Source organism: Neopsephotus bourkii, unplaced genomic scaffold (assembly GCF_033783945.1).
Source record: "Neopsephotus bourkii isolate Nb327-2 ecotype Australia unplaced genomic scaffold, CSIRO-AGI_Nbou_v1 NB_1189, whole genome shotgun sequence".
Taxonomy (NCBI): Eukaryota; Metazoa; Chordata; class Aves; order Psittaciformes; family Psittacidae; genus Neopsephotus; species Neopsephotus bourkii.
The window spans coordinates 3,071,311-3,090,128 of NW_026901674.1; the positions used below are offsets into that span (position 1 = coordinate 3,071,311).

The 18,818-nt window shown below is 37.6% G+C and overlaps 1 protein-coding gene across 3 annotated transcripts in view; it reads right to left on the bottom strand.

Moving 5' to 3' along the window:
* Positions 1-294: 294 nt before the first annotated feature.
* The window catches only part of PLPP4 (phospholipid phosphatase 4), a 72,716-nt gene continuing 54,192 nt past the window's right edge, over positions 295-18,818 (bottom strand). Inside the window, exons 6-8 of one of the 3 annotated variants that reach the window (XR_009727048.1) lie at positions 5,818-5,988; positions 3,095-3,373; positions 295-1,816 (exon numbers count right to left, since the gene is read on the bottom strand). Coding sequence is in view for 2 of the 3 variants with exons in the window: in XM_061364201.1 (XP_061220185.1) it covers positions 1,806-1,816; positions 3,185-3,373; positions 5,818-5,988 (371 nt within the window). In the remaining variant the exon portion in view is untranslated. Of the gene's footprint in view, positions 3,374-5,817; positions 5,989-18,818 lie in introns of all 3 variants that reach the window. The other 2 variants (XM_061364201.1, XM_061364202.1) reach the window with 2 other exon arrangements.

Consider the following 18,818-nt stretch of genomic DNA (forward strand, 5'->3'; position numbering starts at 1 on the left):
TGCTATTTGACATATGGAACTTGACAGATGAAAGGAACCTGTTGCAGGTTAGCTGGTTAAATATTTAATGATTTCAAACCTCACAGACTTACACGGTCCATTTTCCCGGATACAAGTTGACCAGCAGGAGGAAGGCTGCTCCCGTTTAGTGATATCAGTAATGGCTTTTGGAACTGCCGTTGGTTGCTAATAATGCAGTCACATTAGGGCTTGTTTTGTTGAAATACGCCATGCGGTTTATTAATGAAACTTGGTAACTTTTATTCTTCGCAGAAAAATGATAAGACACAGATGTATAAACCCACATTCATGTGTTGTTTTATTGGTGTGTTACAACGCTACGTTTCCTTCACACTGAGAAAGCATGAGATTAAAATACACTGATCCACAAAAATGCCTTCCTTATGCTGACTCTGCACTGGTAATTACAGTGCCCACAGATCCCTCCACAAGTTTCATTTCATTAAGTCTTTCATAATTCTAATTACATTCTAATCACATTCTAATCAAAGCTTTTACATTGTCTATTTGATGACTTTCAATTTAATTATTCTCATTAAAATATGTTATTCTTTACTGCTTGGCAAAGTTCACCAATTACTCTTGCAATATAAGCATTTACGCTGCATTACACTTCATATTCCAATCTTTAAACAGCCACTACTCATTTGAGGGCTGCATAAGATTTCCTCATGCCGAAGATAGCTCGTTTGTATCAAAAGCCATTAAAATACTAGGAATGTGTACAGCACATTTAGGAGGCCCCACTCATTTTTGAGAATAAACCAGATCTATATAAAAACATGCAAAATGCTCTATGCATCAGTATTAAACTTCTAATTTTCATGTAAGATTTATTTTCTTTGAACATTTGCATATAACCTGGAAGACTAGGGTTCCTGCTGAAAGAAAAAGCTAATGGCTAAGCCCTGTATAATGTAAAGACATGATACCCTTACTGCAGGGCTTTTGTTAATCCTCCCCTATGAAAGAATACAAAATGATGTCCCTGTTACAGAATTCTGTAGGATGGTTTAAAAACTTTGCAGAAAGATTAAACCTCCACTAAATTGTGTGGATTTCTAGAATAAGACCTTGATTACACTAGAGGAGTGCTTTGTCAAATCCAGTGCAAATGAATGCTGGAATAATTTTGCTTTGCTGATGCCAGTTTTGTGAACCAGCATATATACATCAGCAACCCCAGTTACATTTGGGTAACTGTCTCTCTTCTAGAGCTCAGAATACTGTAACTGTCAGAAAAAACAACCCTGTCTCTAACTGATGCGCTCAAACTGGTATCAGTTTTACAAGTAAATCAGGCCTAATTTCTGCAGAACCCTCCTGGGTTCATGCCTTTTACATTCTGTTCCTTAATGTCATTTCCTATTTATAGTTATTTCCAAATATCATGTCAGTTTATACATAGTAAGGTTGCATCCTCTTGTACACAATTACTACATTTATTTTTAAAGGGCTTCTAATTTACTTGCTTTTTATAAAAGTTCAAGTGTTGCCAACAAGGAAGTAGCTCTTCTCAGAAAAATCTACAAAGCTTACCTTTGAGAAAAGTAAGTGACAAGCTTTACATGAAGACACTGAGCTGTTTGAATCACAGAATGCCTACAAGGCCAACACATATTCCAACAGTAACACAGAAATTATAATTATGGCAGCAGTATCCTCCAGTCTAAAGCACCGTAATAATGGTCGTTGATCAGCGCTATCTTGATCGATTTAACCAGCAGCTCCAGATAAGAAATGTTCAGCTGCCAAGATGTGGTCTGGAACATTTGCCTGCATTTTCACAGGATACCTAAGGGGAAAAAAAAAATCTGGAATCTGACATTCTGCCACCCAAAGGTACATCATTTCACAGGAATGGGATGCATACTGCATAGTGCATACATAATAAAACAGGGACCTACCCACAATAAATTAACTAAAATCATACACTTCGTAATCTTCTCCATACCAACAGTGTTTTGATTCTGGTGACTTTCAATCCAGGTACCAAGCCAACCCTCGCAAACACCATGCTCAAGAACATGATGAGCTGAAAATGTGGAATGGGTCTAGTGGAAAACTGTCTCAAGCATTCCTATGGATATGGTACAGTGCTGGAGACCATCACAAGCATTCATGGTTGTGTGCCCAAAGTCACAAATGAGGATCTTTGCATTTCTTTAGATCGCCAGTGCTGCAGTGGGTCACCACACAAGAATGAACGTGGCACACCGAGATTCACAGAAAACATTGTGATTCTTTATCCTCACAGTTTTAGGATGTTTTTTAACTTATTTCAAATACTTCAGCTTGCTGAATGTCATGGGTTTTATTTCATTTTGTTTTGGCAGTAATTACCATGATTGCCCTCAAAAAAATTGCAGATTTTCTTTAAACACCAAGTTTCTAATCCTTCCTATGAACATATGTTTCTGTAAGCTATATAATAATTTTAACAGTGTGGAATCTCTTGACTGTCAGAATCATCCTGTGAAACCACTAATGCATGAAGCTTGGTTCTTACAAACACCCATTCACACCTTTTGGCTGCTTGACCATTAGTAGCTCTAGTAGGAACTAGAACGACCTTGTCAAAACTTGACAATTAATTCAAAGTTCTATCAGCATGTGGAGATTTTTTTTATGTTAGAAGGCAACAAGCTAAACATAAAGATGATGCCCTAAGTTATATAGAGAAATGTCTAGACACAACAGATGCTGAGCATCTGGTGGAAAGTGCCTTGTGTATTCACCACCCATCAAAATCAATGAGTGCTGAAGATGACCAGAACTTGCTAGGAGATACTCAGTACTTTAGAAAATTTGTTTCCAGATCTACCCTGTCCTCAACCACATCTTCTTAAAATTACTTTCTTAGCCATTTCTCCATACAAGATTGTTTTTATTCATGTTCTTTCCCCTTCCCTCAAGTAGCTTATCTGTTTGCAGTAGACTGAAAACAGATAACTCAGCAAGTCAATATGAACTGAAAATTTAACTTTTGAAGTATGATGCTATTATGCCATTAAAACCAAAATATTTATTTTCTCTTTATAAAAAGGAAAGAAACAAAAGAAAAACAACGTACAGTAAGAAACACTGTGTTAAGAGACCAGTTTGGAGGAAATGTGAGAAGTCTAAAAGTTCATTCTGCACATTTCTTAAAGTCATACAGGACCTTCAGTTATTCCCTCTAGAGGCAGGCCAGTAGCATTATCTGCTGTGGGTCTCTCTTCTTTCTTCACAGAGTTCTGATCTAGCAGGCTGACATAAGATTTATGACACGCTGTATTACCCAAAGGAGGGTAGTGTTGTCTGTAGCAAATATAAGCAAAAATGAGGCCAATGATCCCTCCAACAAAAGCATCTAGAGAAGAAAAGCAACAAAACCAGAAGCATGTTACTATGGAAAGGTTAGGCAGTGGTAACAATTGCAAACAAAAGACATTTGGTTGACCTGGAAGTGTTTAACCCAGAAACTGTGAACTTTAAATTTTCATAAAGAATTTGGAGCCCAACAGCACAATCACACAGGACACAAAATCAGTATTTTGTTGGGGACATCTCCAAGAGTTTAAATATCCAAAATCTAGATAACTGTCTGTGTTTCAGGACATGAACAAGGGGAATAGAACAGCCTCCATGGAGCCTCCATGATGTTGCAGATCTCCTCTGACCAACATTTGTGAATAAGCAACCCATGTATCCTCTTCTACTGTGCCATGATTTACAATGACCACTACCAGGTTTTCTGTTTATGAACAATACAGCAGAACTATGCTGTTCACAGCATCCAGAGCTCTCCCACTGAGCTATACCACAAACTATTGCACTGTGTGTAGTCTGCTCCTTGTCTCTGTCTGAATACCCCCCCAGAATGACAGCTACAAGAGATCTACTCTTGTTTTGTATTCCAGAAGGCATTTCCAATACAGACAAAGAGCAAGTAGAATGTAAGATGGAAAATTATCTTCCTTCAGAAGTGGGCCACTCTAGCTAGAACAATTAATTTTGCTCGTAACTCCTGAGAAAGACAGCTGTCAAGGACCATTTCAAGCTGGGTGAATTCTTCCTAAAGGAACCTGAGAGGTCAAAAACTAGGCATGCCTGATAACTGATTTGACATCTTTTGAATTTTTTTGATGCTCTTTGCTATCCCATACTCCTACCAGAAAATAAAATAGGATAAAATAAGGGCAGTGTGTGACATATTTGCAGCTTTCACAAATGGGCAATTACAAGTTTTCCATCGGAACCACACAGCACTGGAAATGTAAGAGGATTTGTTCAGTTGTCAGATTCTCCCTCTGTCTTACTAATATACTCTCCAGATCTTATGTTTCATTTTCAAGCAACCAGAGCAAAATATCACTGAAAATACACACTGACTTCGAAATCCTCAGATTTGAACACAAACAATAATAGAAGTGAGGTAAAAGGTATAGAATACAGCTTGACATAAGCTGTATATATACCTATAGCTGTATATATACTTATAAAAAAGTATATAGAATACAGCTTGACACAGTCTTTTAATAAGATGTACCAAAGACCGTATCATCTGCATATATAAAAGCTTAGGATTAAGCATCCTTCAGATTCCTGATGCTTCACTTAAGCATATCCCTTGTGGTTGATTATAGGTAGACTTTTAAGAATGCAGGTTTATCTACAAGCAGACCTTTTATATAATTCACTCATATACCAGATGCTGCTGTTGAAGACTTAAGCGCCATCTCCCATTCTGTCAATAACTGTCACTCCTTCACAAAGGTAAGCTTTAACATCGTGTGGCATGTTTCTTTAGGTCTGTGAATATACTTTATGATCATGAAAGACACTGCATGCTGCTTCAATAACCTCCTCATCCATATTGAATACATTCAACATTTATTTGCAGTTGCAGTCTGTTGAATATTCACAGGAACCATGTGTATGGTGCCATGCTGAATCCAGTACTAACAACTAGTCAATATAACAAAGTATCGACATAAAAATAGGTGCAGCCCAAAGCTATGGAAAATCATTTTTAACAAGACATAACAAGAAAATAAAATATTTTGCTTCCTTAAGTAGGACATGACTTTGGAAAGTGTAGAAGTGACACCTTGGGAGCAATTAGAACCTTGTCTGAAAAAAGTTAAGAGAACAGAAAGCATCAAACTGCAGCAAGTTTTTCAGTGTGGGCAGAATCTGTTGCAATCTATGCTATATAGCTTGGTATGCAATGTTTCTATATTTCTTAAGGAGGGAACACGAACCCACCTCATGCCAAATATACTTTGATATGAATGAAAAGCAGTGTATTACATCATGTGCATCCAATCACCAGAATACAAATGATTGAGTGCATCTTTGCAATGACTAGGTACACACAGAGGCATCAGTCTAGTCTAATGCACATGTGTCCCTATATTAGCAGTCCCTCACGGACCCAACAGGAACCTTGCAGATACATGGAGAAGCAGTAGGCATGGACTAGGCAGAGCTTCTAATGGGCCAGATGCAGCCTACAGCTGGATCCATCCAGGAGAGCTGTGGCACATTTGTACACATATAAAAAGGATGATATAAAAACACTGATCTAGATTTGTATGTAACTACGATGATGTACATTGTGTATGTAAAGACACAGAATAGTAAAGAACCCCTGCAGTAAAATTTCAGACACTGAAACCCTCAGCATCAATCCAGGAGCAAGGAAAACCTATAGCATACTACGATGAGTTTTAACTCGTGATTTACTTAAAATAATTAAAGAAATGTAAGACTAATAAAAGATAGCACAAAAAAGGTGTCTCCATGGCTCACCTTGCCAGTGATGTTTGTAATCACACATACGTGACAGGGCAATCATCATGGCACAGTAGAGTGGGAGGATTGCTGCACAAAGCCGCCAGCTCTTCCCCCGGCCATTTTCCGTGAAGCAATGCAACTTTCCAGCTAAGTAGAAGGTGGTAAAGCCAAGGCCTGAAAATGCAACTGATAAAGAAAAACACAGGATTACAGTAATTCTGTCATTATCATTGTAACAATACTGTCCCTTAAGATCCTTTAAGAATTGACAGCAGGATTCTTCTACTGGACAGAAGCCTTGGACTTTCTAGGGTGCTACTAGGAGCTAAGTTACATTGAGATGAACCATCCCTAGGAGTGTCCAAGGTCGAGTTGGTTGGGGCTTTGAACAACCTTGACCAGAGAAGGGTGTCCCTGCCCATGCAGGGGTTTGGAACTGGATGAGCTGTAAGGTCCCTTCCAACACAAACCAGTCTGGAATTCTAAGATCTGCAAATAACTGAGGGGGTTTCATAGTTTGAATGGTGATTCCTATGCAACCATATAAGTGATGCTGTTATAACTCAATATTTTAAAAGGATGTAGCAAATTGCCTAGGTAGAGAGTTTTCTTGCTTTGTCTTTTTTTTCATAAAGCAACAATGATCTCACAAACTTTACATAATCACAATTCTTATGGGGATGAATGGGAAAAAAGTATTCTCCCACAAGATCCATGACGTATGTATGTTCTCCACAGTAATAGTGTTATCTATGTAGCAATGCAAGCAATCAGGCAAGTGAACACTGAAAAGCAAATCAACTTCCCTCTCTTAGATACTTAGCTTTCACATAATCTGACAAGTCTGCAAATACTGTGGTACCTCTAGACATTCATCTATCCAACAGCAATTTAGATTTTTTTCCATTAGCAATTTAGCTTTTTCCTCTGGGGCAGACATTGCCTGTGGAAAGAATTCCCGATTTTATTTGCACATGAAATTAAACATTTAGGCAATTTTTAAAACTGGAATCACAAAAGCTCTTTCATGCTTAACTTTCGGTACATCTTTCCCGACTTTAGACTTATTCTAAGCAGTTACAGTTCAAAGCAGAAAAAGATTCAGTCAGATTTTACTGCAATGGAATTACATTTAAACGAGAATCTTAGGTTCCATTAACCTTGTTCTATAGAAATACACAACTGGCAGTGGTGACAGAACTCAGGCACCAAGTTTCTGTAATGAACATTTTTCGTCTTGTTACTTTTCACCTCCCAGAGGAATACCAGATGGATTTATATTTTTAATATACATTTTAAATGGTTTTTACAAAAGCTTTTGAACATTTCTCTCTTTTTTACTGCAGGAAAAGTAGCGTTACACTTGAACAGGTAGCTCTGTGAAATACGTTTTCTATTTTCTCCATAAATGTCATACTCAACTTTGCTCCTGACTGCAGAGATCAAAATAGAACACGAGCACATAAAGCACAGATAGTGAAATTATAAATATTTATCCAAGCATTTGAAATTCTTTTCCTGGCTGCCTTTATATTTTTTATCTTTATGATATACAAGTGCCTCCATCAGAACTAACGGGTCACATTCACAATACATATGCCTGTTCTGGTTGTGCATCCAGTGAATTTAATGGCAAAATCACTATCTCATAGAATCACAGAATAGTTAGGCATGCATCTTCTTTCCTAATCTCTTGCTAGGGCTTTTCAAATGCCCTCCTCTTCATGTTCCCAAATGCTAGATGTGATAAAGTCATTGCTTTGTGTTCTGCTGATGAATCCACAGGATGGTCAATTTTAGCTGACAGTACAATGGAGTAGTTTCATAAGATTATACTGAATAACTGTTTGGATGCAATTACTGAAAATTTGGTTTCAAACACACAGATAAATCACTTCTTTAGACAGACAGAGCAAGACAGAATGCTGATTTATCATCAAGCCACTATACAAACTACATTGTTTTCTACATGCTTTTTCAACCACTGCTGATTCTGTACTTGTCAGAAGACAGTGGGAGGCAAACAATATAACAAACAATCCTGAATAAAGAAAAGTTTCTTGCAGACTGGCTTACCTTCTTATGTGTCGTATAAACTTGCCTTTAAGACTATCTATCAGATAAGAAATAATTTCTTCTGACATTTCTACATCATCGTATTTCTGAAATGAATTTCTTTTCCTTAGAGTAACGTCTTATGCAGAAACAGGCTGTGAGCTGTATAGTCAGAGCACGAGGCTATAGCCACAATGATGAAAGTACATCTATGATCCTGACAATGTCTCATAAAACTGGAATACACTCTCCCCTTTTTTAAATATCCTCTCCAACTCTCAGTACTCAACATGGCCTGACACACAAAAAACCAACTAAACATTGCTGCTTCTTTCCAGTGTAGACATGCTCCTGTGCCTCTCACATTCCCTAGAATAGCCACTGCAATATGACAAAATAAAACACTCACCTCTCTTTTGCTCTTCCAGTTGCACTGGAACTGTGGCATAGTCTTTTGTATCAAAAGGCTATAAAAAAGTCTTATGTATCAAAAGGCTATATCACAGAATTATAGAATAGTTAGGGTTGGAAAGGACCTTAAGATCATCCAGTTCCAACCCCCTGCCATGGGCAGGGACACCTCACACTATGCCATCTCACCCAAGGCTTCGTCCATATGTGGCATAGTCTTTTGTATCAAAGACCTGTAACTCTTTGTAGGCTAATGACACACATCCACATCTGTGAGCAGACATAGGGTTGTCCGTTCTGCAGACCTTTGGAACTAGATTCGTGTCTAAACTTACCTGAGACTGCAAGAACAGGACTCATCTGCACCATTCCATCTTCCAGTTGAGTAAATGGAGTGAACAAAACTCAATCTATGTTGAATATTCAATACCAAGTGCAATCCTGGATTGAATACTTTCAAATACTTCCTCTCAAAAATACTACTTTCTGGTTTTTTCTTTACTTCTGTATTTCCATTTTCCTTCTCAGGTTATTTATTTTTTGTAGATCTTTAGAAGATGAACGGAAATCTGAAGACAGTATTCCCATAGAAACAGCAAGTGCTTTATGGTTTTATTCTCAGGCAATCTACAATGCCTAGCAATTTAGGGGGCTTAAAGAAATACTGCCCAAACAATAGAGTAGGTGTTCAGTTCGCACATACTCATATTCAGAATCAGTAGCCTTTCCCAGGCAATTTAACCAGCAGTTGTCAGTGTGGTGGGCAGTAAAATTTAGACAAATGAGCTTTAGAGCAAACCCTGTGATATTTAAGAATAATTCCCAGAATTTGTGTTTTTTTCAGGATCTGTCCCAATTCAGAAGGTGGTGCTCATGAATGAATACAGAAGTTCAGCAGGAGCTATATCTGCACTAGACCCAAAGGCAGATTTTTGCCTTCCTCTAAACTAAAGGTCAGGAAGAAAAGAGACTCACAAACACTCCTTCAGGGGACCTTATCCTAATGCAAGATGGAAAAGTACTATAATGATGCTCTAGCTTGTGGCTATGAAACTAATATTCTGCAAAGCGGCTTTATATTGCAATGTTGTAAAATTGACTTCCCTTACCCTGGAGCGTGCACATCCAGAAAGCGCTGCTTGACCCAATAGTCCCAGTGTGTGCAGAGTCAGCAGCAAAAAACATGGAATTACTAGTGAAACGCTCTGGGATGTGGGAGTACTCATCATAAAGGTAATTATATATTTCAAGACAGCTTGATTCCTATGCACCCCATGAAAGCAACTTTGGTTTATGCCTGTATTTTGAAGACGTTGTCAATCAATAAAATTAAGAATAACTATTCACTGTATAGGAATCCTGGGCATATAGGTGATATTTGCACTGCAAAACTGCTCAATCTGTAGAATATAGTTGAGTGGTATTTTTCTGCACCAGACAGAGACAATAGTTCACTGTATTACAAAGCAAATACAAAAACACACATACACATATCACATGCCCTAACATATTATGTACAGCCTAATGTTATAAGAAAAATGATCATTCTGAATAAGAAGACAATGCTCCTCATCTCAGAAATACTTCTGCTAAGTTGGTTTCTCCTTAGATCATGAAAAGTTAATACTGTTTATATAAAAAGGCAAGATCAATGTGCCTACCAGCACAATACCTACCAGCCCTCTTTGGAGACATTGACATGAACGGAAATAAGAAAACCAGTCTGATTAGTATAAAATGATGTTAATTTAAGACAGATATTGATGCAAATTACAGACACCAGGAATAAGTGCAATGAGCTAACTTAAAGGGGATAAAATAAATGAGAGGAAAACACATTAAGGAATATATGATTTGTCCCCTTATTCTTTGCTTGTATTTCCTGATCTGCTGATAGCACCAGGTATTTGGTTTAAAGCCAGGGAGGCAATTCAAACACCAGTAAAAATCCTGGATTTGCAAATCTGTACCTTTCTGACCAGACTCTGAAGGGAGTTGATTCAGAGTGCATCTTACTTGTGTTTTCAGTTTCTTTAAAGGAATAACTGGAATTCATGTGTATCACACTTTTGCTCTACTTATATGGCTTTATTTCAAATTCTTATCTACAAGGGATCTTTAATAATGCATATGCAGTCTCCAGATTATATTCATGGTACCTAGAGAGTCTCAGTCATGAATAAACATTAGTTTATGTAGAATGAAATCACTTTAATTTCCTTTTTTTACCTGTTGTAACTATTTAGACCATAACATATACTGGTTGTGTAGACCTGACAACCAAAGGTGTCTGATTTTGTTTGCAACAGGGCTACAAACCATTCAGAGACTGTACTGTAAGTTCTGTCATATGATTCCAGCTAGCGAGGTGGTAGAGGTCTTTCTCTGCTCATCAAATTGAATTCCCTATTCCCACTCTCAGAATGAGATTTCTGAATACCAGTTACACATGGGATCCATCAACTTGAAGTCAGCACTACAAGTCAGTCCAGTTCTCGCAGTGTACTGGGGTTTCTCTCTGCAGATAACACCGCCTATTTTGGTTGCTGGTTAAGGACTGTTCAAAAGTTCACAGAGCTGGCAGTCAGAAGGGATGAGCTGGTCTTTTTGTTGACCTCCTATATATCACACTGTTGAGTATGATCTAGCACCAGAATGGGAACTTGGATAAAGTGCACAATTTCCAGAGAAATAATCTGAAGACAAAGGAGGAAAATCAGCTTATAGTGCCAACACCTGGTGAAGTTCTTACTGACAAAACCACAAGCGAATTGTAAACTGCCATCATCAAAGGCCATTTTCATCTGAGAATCTGATTCAGTAAAACACAATAGAAACAAATATAAAAACTGCTACATAAGCTAAACATCACTAAGGCTGTCCAATAGCCTTCCTACAAGAACCGCTGCTTCCACTTCACAGTAATCAAGTACATGCAGAATTGATTCAAACATTCCACTGCAAGCACATATAAGGGTAGAAGTGAAAGGAAGGATCAGAGTATGTTTAGTTACTGCTACAAGAATGACATGAGCAAAATACTTCATAAAAACTCCTGAAAACCTGGCATGCCTTCTGCCCAAGGAGTACATGTACTAAGCCTTCATCCTGTAATTGCATCAAACGATGCAGAACCTCGCCATCATGGAATACTTTGAATGAGGTAATGATACTCTCTAAAGGCACTAGGTGTAAGCCTTGCAGATCTGACAAATGAGCAACCAGTCAAAAAAAAACCCCAATTGAATAGAACTAACTGGACGACAGCTGCAGACTTCTGTGTGAAGACAAGTGTTCTGACCTTTACATCTTAGTGGTATAGGAATTAACAACTTAAGAGTGTTTATTTCAATGTGTTTTGTGTAGGTGGGATATCTGGAACTGCTATTGGAAGGCACATTTTAAGACTGTACCATAGTGGTACCTGGAGAATGGCACAGAACAGTTTCTTCTTGGGCATTATGATTATTGGAATGAATTAAACTACATTAGACTGACTTTCAGATTGTTTTGATCACCTTCTTTAAACAAAAACTAAAAGTTCACAGAAGAAATAAGGAGAATGACAGCATCTGGAGACATTGCAGACCCCATCTTGACATCTGATTCTCTCCAGACAGGGGATTTAGGTGAGTTTAAAACTCCATCTGTATGGCCCGAACCAATTACCAAGTTGAAATGGATAAACTGAGAAACTGTTAACAAGAATCTGATCTAAAGAACCCCAAATAAATTATTCATTAAAAATGTAATTGCTTTTGTGGGTGTTTTCTGGAAATTAAACTACCCCGTGAGGATCTTTAGCTTCTCAAGCTCTAATGGATGCTTTGCTAAGCACACAATACACATCTTCTTTAGAGTAAGCGGTTTTTGAGCTGAAGAAAAAATCCTCAGCTTAAGTGGCAACAAATTATGAAACTGAAAAACAACCATTCAAACAGCCTATGCAACAACCACAGAAAATGATCCATCTCTTTGTCTGTAATACTTCATAGTTGCAGTGATTACCGTATATTTTCCAAATGCAAACACACACTATTCATCACTGGAATTGCACAGCAGCCTACTGCAATTTTAGCTAGGGCTGCTGGTGAATGTTTTCATTTTCACACTGTTCAAAGACTAAAATATTTATCTTTCCTGAAGGAAATTTTAACACATAAATTTTAATGCTGAAATTCAATTCAAAGAGCATTCTATAGAAGTACAATTCCCAGAGAACCTTTTGAGCATATTATCACAGGCAAAATATTTTGGGGTTTTTTTTTTTGCAAGTGGGACAGTCAATCACCTTCCCTTTGGCTTAGCTTTATTAATTTCTTTTTAAAAAGAAAGAGACTTCAGCAGAACCAGCATGAAAACCACATCACAAAATACAAACGTATGCAGGGACCTGGGAAACAAAAAGGAGTTATTGGACAGAGACGTGAGAATAAAACATAAACCTATGCTATCTGAAAAGCACGTAACTAGAGTGTTAGTCATTAGATTGTCTTTGTAGGACTGTCAGAGTGAGTTCTTGTGAATTTTTTGTGTGTTTGTTTCTGACATTTTATTTTCAATACACCTTTGACGATATCTTCTTACACCTGAAATATCTAAAGAAGTCTCAGGGCGCATCTCTTTGCTACCAAAAATGATAACTAAGTTCCAATTTGTTCAGTTAATGATGGCATTTACAAAGAGTCCTAAAAGTGAACCTGTTCCATAGCCTGCTTTGCCATTTCTTTTGACAGAAACCTTGAACAAATCCTCTTTATCTGAGGACACAGTAAAGACAAGCTTAAAAGGGCTCAGATTCTGGAATTACTTTGAAGAGAAGGGCAGCACTCATGCCCTGGTCAAAGCAGCCTTAGCATTAAGATAAACTACGAGAGACTGTCTTGTAAGCTCACCCCTAATAATACAACTGCATCAGACTAGAGGGTCATCTTTTTCTACATGTTATGTATTTTACTCTTCATTCACTGCCAAGATCTCCACTCTTCTCAATTACACTTGGTGAAATTAGGTCCATCTAATAAACTTGTTATCAGATTTAAACCTAGGACGGAATGACATCAGGATGCAACTGGTCCTTGAACACCCCGTGATGCTGCTGCACTAGTGCAGTCCCTGGCTAATACATTCTTCTCCTGAGAGGCATCAGGAATACCAAGCGTTGAGTGAATTGTTTGGTCTTTTCCTTAAACCACATGTAGATCACTTCATGAAATAAAGTTCTAATGCTAAAAAAAATAATAATACTAAAGTTTTATGTAAATAAGAGTTTGCAGGGAGGGAAAGGGCAAGCAAACTGAAGCTTTGTTCAACCACACTTTAAGTAGCAAAGTGAACCAGGACACCAGCAGGAGAGCGGCTGCACAGCTACATTATACCAGCACTGAATTCAGTTCTGGGATCCAAACTTGTAGCTAACTTTCTAAAGTTTCTCTTTCTTTAGAGAAACTTTTAAATAACTCCTGAGAGAATCAGGGAATGGAAAGTGGGTACCTTCACTTGTGATTCAGCCTAGATCCCCCGAGGATAGCAAAAATAAAGCTGTTGTCCATTGTCATGCAGAGAAAATGCAAAAATACATTGTGATTACTACCAATAAAAAAGTTAGTGTGCTAAAGGCTACGGTGTGAAAGACAATGCATAGAACATTTTTACTAGGTCACATAAATATCAGTGAGGACCAACATCATATTAAAAACACACATATTTTTCTAAATTCAGGAAAAAATAGAAAGTCTTTTGGCAATATGCTTAAGACATACATAATCTGAACCTCAAACATACTAGCAAGAGTTGATTTATTATTAGAGCTGGAAAGCAACTTTAAAGAGTACTTCTCACGAACCCCTCATAAATTCAAATGGCCTTAGCTATTAAATACTGAGAGGTAAATATGTCAGGGAAGAGGTAAAAGCGTTAAACACAACCGTTTCTGAGTATACTTACACTTGAATTAAGAAGCCAATAAACCCCAATAAATTCCTTTTTTCCCTGATTTTTTTCTTTAAGAGGATGAAATATTTCAGAGAGACACTGCCATACAGCTGTTAATTAAGAGATTTATCTTGAAAATAGGAAATAGCAGCAATTACTGCCAAAAACCTGTAGCTGGTAGCTCATCTGTTACTTAAAGTGTTCACTTTCAACTGAAGGAAATATGATTATCCTCCATAAAATTGCTAGCTCAAGATAATTAACAGTTCAAATTTAGATACCCAACTATAATTACATGTGCTGCAGTAATATTTTATATAAATTATCACAGGGCAGCAAACAATTCTATTGAAATTCAATAATGTCCTCACTTTGACGCACATAAATAATTTTAATTTTTCAAATGAATTAATGGCTTTTAGAATGTAAAAATCTTTTCATTTTTAAAACTGACTGATTTCAATTATATAGTGAAAAAAAAGGAGGAGTTAGCTGTCCTTTCACTCAAAAGACAACATTTTCCAGTCTCCTGTCTTCTATTTAGTGACACAGCAAGACATACCACAGACACATTCATTTAATTAGCACTTCATCAAGCAAATCAAGTGCAAGCATGAACAGCAAGCAGCTTTGATATCATCAGAGAAGGCAACTTCTCAGTGGTAATACAAAGGCAATCCACTATAAAGTGACAAACAACAGTGGAACAGTTAATGGTGGAGATAAAGAGAAAATAAAACATTAGCCAATCAGCTAGACAATAGCAAAAGGGAACTGCTGTAGTAGCTCAGAACTGTTCTGATAGTCCTTACCTGTCCAAGACGACAACTCGCATCAAGGAAACTCCTCATCTGAACATCAGAGACTATAACTGTTCTAGGGAAGTTAAAAACCCAAGAAATTTCTCTCTCTCCAAAACCAACGAGCAGATTGGACAGACAGCAAAGTCACTTTGGAGTAATCTTGAGAATGATTTCTGCTCAAATCAGCAGTTTAGCTAGGAGAAATGGGACACAGTTATCAAGACTATAGTTGCTAGTGATAAATAGTGTTTCCAAGGTATGCTATATAACATTTTCTGGTAACAGAATCAAGGCCAAACCATAGGCACATCCAAATTATACCCCTGCTCCTCATATTTAACTCCTACCCATTACTATCCTACTGCAAGAGGTATTTTCTGGAAATAGTGATACTCTTTTTCATTCTGACTCAGGCCACCTTGACATACTAAACAATACCAGAAAGTGATACACTATTCTATTGCTTAATAGCATAAATATCTTTTAAGCATCGCCTTTAGACTTTTGTTATTTACAGCAACTAGTAATTCCATTTTTCTAGGCAGGATCTTTCTGTGTTCATTCACACAAACTCACTGATTTCGAGCATGTAATGAAGGAAGAAAGCCAAAGCGGGGAAGAGAGAGACCAGACCAGAATAGAATATGTGCAGTTGGAAGGGACCAATAAGTATTATCTAGTCTGACTGCCTGACCATTTCAGGGCTGACCAAAAGTTAAAGAGAATTATTATGGGCATTGTCCAAATGCCTATTAAATATTGACAGGGATGGGGCAGCGACCACCTCTCTTAGAACCCTGTTCCAGAATTCAATCACCTTCTCAGTAAAATGCTTCCTCACATCCAATCTAAACCTTCCCCAGTGCAACTGTGAACCATTTGCATACATGCTATAACTGGATGAGATGAGCAAAGAAGACAGGCTAATACACTGAAGAATAAAATGGCTAATCATGACAAAGAATTTCTTGAATCACTGACCACTCCTCACCAGTTCAAAACGTATTTAGTCCCAAGTGTCTGTCTAAATGCTATTATATCGAAAACATCTGACCAACCATTTTGATTTCTGTTTTCTGATTTATATGCTCAGTAAAATCATCCAAAGATGTTTTTCTTCTCTCCCTTCTCCCCTGTAAATGAAAAATACACACACACTTTTTTAAAGACCTCCTGTGCTATCACCCACTGAGCCCAACACACACTGCCTTCCAACACTCGGAAACTTCTAACATAAGCATTCTCCATGAGTTTCTGGGGTTTTAAACAGGATGGAGGAACCCCAGACAGAGAGACTTCCAAAACCACTGTCTTAGTTTAGACCGAAAAAAGCTAAAACTAAAAGTCTCAAGAGAAAATCCCCATGGAGACCAGCTGATTGCAAAGCAGTATTAAAAATATTTTCCATTAACATTTATTGTGCAGGTTTCCTTGGATAAATACTGGCTTCAGTATTTGCACAGTCCTCTGAGGAGGAAATAAATTACCTACTTACTTCTCTGTAATAGCTGATGGTTTCTACACAGAGCTGACAGTAACAGCAAAATCTAAATAAGGCTTTCTGTAGATGTTCTGTACTTTTCTCTTTCTGATATAAATAATATGCTTGATTTCCTGCGTTTATCTCAAAGCTGTTATCTCAAGAGACTTTTAATATCCCCTTGTTTATAAGAGACCTAAATCAATGTTTATGTCTTTATGACTAGGATTTCTGCAATTTGATAAATCAATCAGCTATCCTTAAAGGAAGATGTCTAGCATTTTAACTATACAATTCCATTTCAAGCATTTTATTGATTTCTCTTTTGCTTACAGCAAAGCTGTAGTTGATACTCTTCATTGAAATAATTCTGATTGAGTCAGGATTATTTGCATTACAAGAACATGTCCTTACGTGAGTCAGCTCTATCACTCTTGCTGCTCAAAATGGGTTTGAATCAACCAGCAGCATTTGGAGACTGATCACAACTAGCTTTTGTAGAATGGAAAATGCAGACCCCCAACTCATGAAAGTGACCACTCTGTAGGCAGATTTAAAGTCCCCATGGAAACAGAATGGTTGGGTTTACTTCCAAGTAGCTCTAGTCTAGGCAGAATACTCTATACACATTCTGGTTTATTCTTATCATGGGCTTGAAGACCACACCATGATGTGAAAATACAGTGCTATAAGAAGGGACTGTCATAACACTGTCTTCAACAGCATGTGATTGATTAGAATGAAAATGCTGCCACAGAAAGTCTTAGAGATGCAGAAAATTACCCTACCAAGATGAAGAGCAAGGACAGCTTCTAGCAGTCATTTCTGATCAAACCTGATCAAAATGTTTCACAGCTGGTGGGACTGAGGGCAAATTCACACACAAATATCAGCTTCTACTTCTCAGAACAGGAATTCTGGCTAGACAAATGATTCTCTATTTTCCTCTTTGCAGAGGAGGATGAAGGGACACCCTTCATGAGGCCAGGCTTTGACCTGAAATAGAAGAGAGCAAAGGAACATGTTTATGCTTGTATACAATGAACAGGTAACCAACACACTGTTCTGCTTGGGCTATTTACTTGCTTCTCATATACAGTGCAGTAGCCAAGCTTCTCTTATCTCCAAAGTGTTGCCTAAAACAGCCCACTGTTAAGCTCACCTACCTTGAAGAAAACGCCACACTGAAGGACATATTACTAAGAAAGAGCTAATACGCATCTCGTTTAGAAAAAACTTGACATTTGGTTTGGTTTTGCACAGAAATGCTATATAAAACTATACTGAATGGATTTGGGAGTGTGATGTCAGTGCTATTTCAAGGAATCTCAGTGTTTGCAAGTGCTGTAATGAGACTTCTTCCTTAAAGATGCTCAGAAACTGATGCACCAGCCTCCTCTGTCTGAGTTGAGTTGATAGCCATCCACTTTCAAATTAGTCTTGAGTTTTCTGACCCATTTCACTCCAGAGAAGAGCTGTCACTGCTGTTCATAGATGTAAACTGATCTTTAGATCTTTAGTGTAACTCAAAGTCCTTTTAATTGAAAAGGTCAGTCAGAACAACAATAGTCTTAGTCCTACATAGAGCTAAAGCCAATAACATCACAATGAGGCCTTCTGCAGGCTATGAAATCAAGCATATACCTTAAAGTTAGCTTAAAATTTTTTTTCAAAAGTTAAAGTTAAGCAAGAGAAAAAAGAGAAATAGACTGAGAAGTAATTAAGCTTCTTTCCTACACAAAAGAAAGCAAACTGAACAGCTATAATAAACAAGAAACAGCAATAGATGCTGGAAAAACGGGGTTATCAAAGCTTAAACTTAGAGATTTATGTAGACTTCCAGCGGACTTTTCAACTTCAGCTCTCTTGAGAGTCATTCATTTTATTCCTCTTTAACGACACAGGATTCAAGATGGTTCCATCCTTGTGCTTACTGTCTTCTGAAGTCTCACTCTACTTTTGAGTCCCCTGCATGATCTGGTCACCAGATTAGGAAAAGCAAAACCAAATATAAATGTCCTCCCTCCTCTCTCTTTGGCATCCTGTATGAATCACAAATTACAGTGGACTGCAAGTCAGCAAACCACAGTCCTGAGATAAAGAAACAACAGGCTCATTTGGTACAATTTCTGATTCTTCATGCAGACCTTGGAATTTCTCAATAGCATGTTACCATGGAGAATCACATTACTTCCAGCTTTTCTTCAAGAAGATCTGTTGAGTTTTCCTAGATAGCAGAGAGATGTAACTCCTCACGCTTCAGTTCTTTAGTCATTTTAATGAAAAAGGCTAGGTGCTTGTAAGAAGCAAAGAGCTCTTACATGTCTTGGAAG